A 2,105-nucleotide genomic window follows, 5' to 3' on the forward strand; every position below is an offset into this window, starting at 1 on the left:
GAGATCTGAAACTGGGGACCAGACGACCAGGTATTTAGTGATGTGTCAAAAATAAACAAAGAGAAATAAATCGAGCGATGTATGGGACATTGGATGGAGATCCGGTCGACGTAATTGGTAACTGGAACATAGCAATCTGGTCACCTGTACAGTAGAAGCTCACGGACACGTAGTGGATTCCAAGCAGAGAACCTCCTCCAAGTATCCAAGCACAGTCTCCCTCACGCAGCTGTGCAAACACTTCACCGCGACCCCTATTTAAGCTTGCTCTCATGGCGTGGACAATTCGTAGCACCCAGGAACCAAGCTAGATAAGAATCCTCTGCCTTGCCTTGGAGGCTCGACTCGACCATGCCGTCGCCGATCCTGCCGGCCAAGGAGGTGGAGGAGGTGGTCACCGCCAACGAAGAGGTGACAGACATCATCGTCCAGAGGGTGCCCTACTGGGACCCTCCGACGGTCCGGGCGCTGGACACGAGCGAGCTGACCACCTGGTCCCTCTACCGCGCCCTCATCGGCGAGTTCACCGCCTCCCTCATCCTCCTCTACGTCAGCATCGCCACCGTCATCGGGTACCGGAACCAGTCCTCCGCCGCCGACGAGCGGTGCACCGGCGTCGGCTACCTCGGCGTCGCCTGGTCCTTCGGCGCCACCGTCTCCGTCCTCGTCTACTCCACCAGCGGCGTCTCAGGCACGCACGCATACACATCTCCCGTGACCACATACATACAGGTACGCGCAAGTTGTTGCGGCGATTAATTATCATCGCCTCCCGTGATCGATGCAGGTGGGCACATAAACCCGGCGGTGACGTTCGCGCTGTTCATCGCCGGGAAGGTGACGCTGGTGCGCTCGGTGCTGTACGTGGCGGCGCAGTGCCTCGGCGCCGTCGTCGGCGTGGGCATCGTGAAGGGGATCATGAAGCACCCCTACGACGACTTCGGCGGCGGCGCCAACGCGGTGGCCGGGGGCTACTCGCTCGGCGCGGCCCTCGGCGCGGAGATCTTCGGCACCTTCGTCCTCGCCTACACCGTCTTCTCCGCCACCGACCCCAAGCGCACCGCCCGCGACGCCTTCGTCCCCGTACGTCCATCGCGCGCCTTCTCCTTCTCCTCTCAGCTAGCTCGCCGTGATCACGGCCGGCGGCATCTGATGATCTGTCATTAATCGCAGCTGGTGGCGGCGCTGCCGATCGGGCTGGCGGTGTTCGTGGTGCACCTGGCGACCATCCCGATCACCGGCACGGGCATCAACCCGGCGAGGAGCCTGGGCGCCGCCGTGCTGTACAACCAGCACAAGACCTGGAAGCAGCACGTACGTGAGATCCATGCACCATGTATTTAAATCGCACTGTATACAATTCCTGTAGCCATTGCTTTTGCTCCAATGAGATTGAAGTGCTCCGTTGATCTGCCGCAGTGGATCTTCTGGGTCGGGCCCTTCACCGGCGCGGCCCTGGCGGCGTTCTACCACAAGATCGTGCTGCGCGACGAGGCGGTGGTGAAGGAGTCGCTAGAAAAGCTGGGCTCGCTCAAGAGGAGCGGCTCGACCGCTTGAAGGTCGGGGAGAGGAGGCCATGCGCCACGCATGCATGCATATACAGTATTTTTCATCGGTGTAAAGAGGATCGAAAAGTTGTTGGTTGGTTTCTAGTCTTTTTACTTCTCTCGGCCCTGTAATGTACGGAATCTTGCTCTTAGTGTCGTTGGATAATTATAAGCGTGTCTTGATGTGCGCCGTTCGTCATGATGCTTATCAATTGGTCCATTTGGAACGAGCGAAATGCCCAGATTTTCCGGAAGAAATCAATGCCACCTCCAATCATCGTTGAAAACATCAAGAGTGATGCTGATCTTTGGAAAATCACGGGAGCTAAACATTTGAGTGATATCTTACCGGGGGACTAGTCCCCTTTCATAATAAATTTGGTTCTTTTTTCGCTTCAAAACATTGTCTTGCTATCCTTAATTAATAGACGAGCCAAAAAACTTGTCTTCATTTCACAAATAAATAAATCAGTCTTGAAAACTCTGGGTAAGGTGTGATCGCCGGGAATGGGAGGAGGAGCGAGAGGAGTGGTTTGGCCGTCGGAGAGTTGGGGAGGG

General features: G+C 56.6%; 1 protein-coding gene across 1 annotated transcript; it reads left to right on the forward strand.

Moving 5' to 3' along the window:
* Nucleotides 1-229: 229 nt before the first annotated feature.
* Nucleotides 230-1,746, forward strand: LOC125550270 (putative aquaporin PIP2-7). The gene is made up of 4 exons (XM_048713230.2): nt 230-691; nt 788-1,083; nt 1,174-1,314; nt 1,420-1,746. Exons 1-4 carry the CDS (start codon nt 352-354, stop codon nt 1,555-1,557), a joined length of 915 nt encoding a protein of 304 aa, XP_048569187.2. The 5' UTR covers nt 230-351; the 3' UTR covers nt 1,558-1,746.
* Nucleotides 1,747-2,105: the final 359 nt, after the last annotated feature.

The sequence above is a fragment of the Triticum urartu genome, chromosome 7A, assembly GCF_056163025.1.
Source record: "Triticum urartu cultivar PI428250 chromosome 7A, HENAU_Tu73, whole genome shotgun sequence".
Lineage (NCBI taxonomy): Eukaryota > Viridiplantae > Streptophyta > Magnoliopsida > Poales > Poaceae > Triticum > Triticum urartu.

What these genes read in the sequence shown, in the direction of transcription:
- LOC125550270 (XM_048713230.2), top strand. Translation starts at nt 352, where the DNA reads ATGCCGTCGCCGATCCTGCCGGCCAAGGAGGTGGAGGAGGTGGTCACC. An exon ending in CTCCACCAGCGGCGTCTCAG is followed by an intron (nt 692 to 787) that starts GCACGCACGCAT and finishes TGATCGATGCAG; the next exon opens with GTGGGCACATAAACCCGGCG. An exon ending in ACAAGACCTGGAAGCAGCAC is followed by an intron (nt 1,315 to 1,419) that starts GTACGTGAGATC and finishes GATCTGCCGCAG; the next exon opens with TGGATCTTCTGGGTCGGGCC.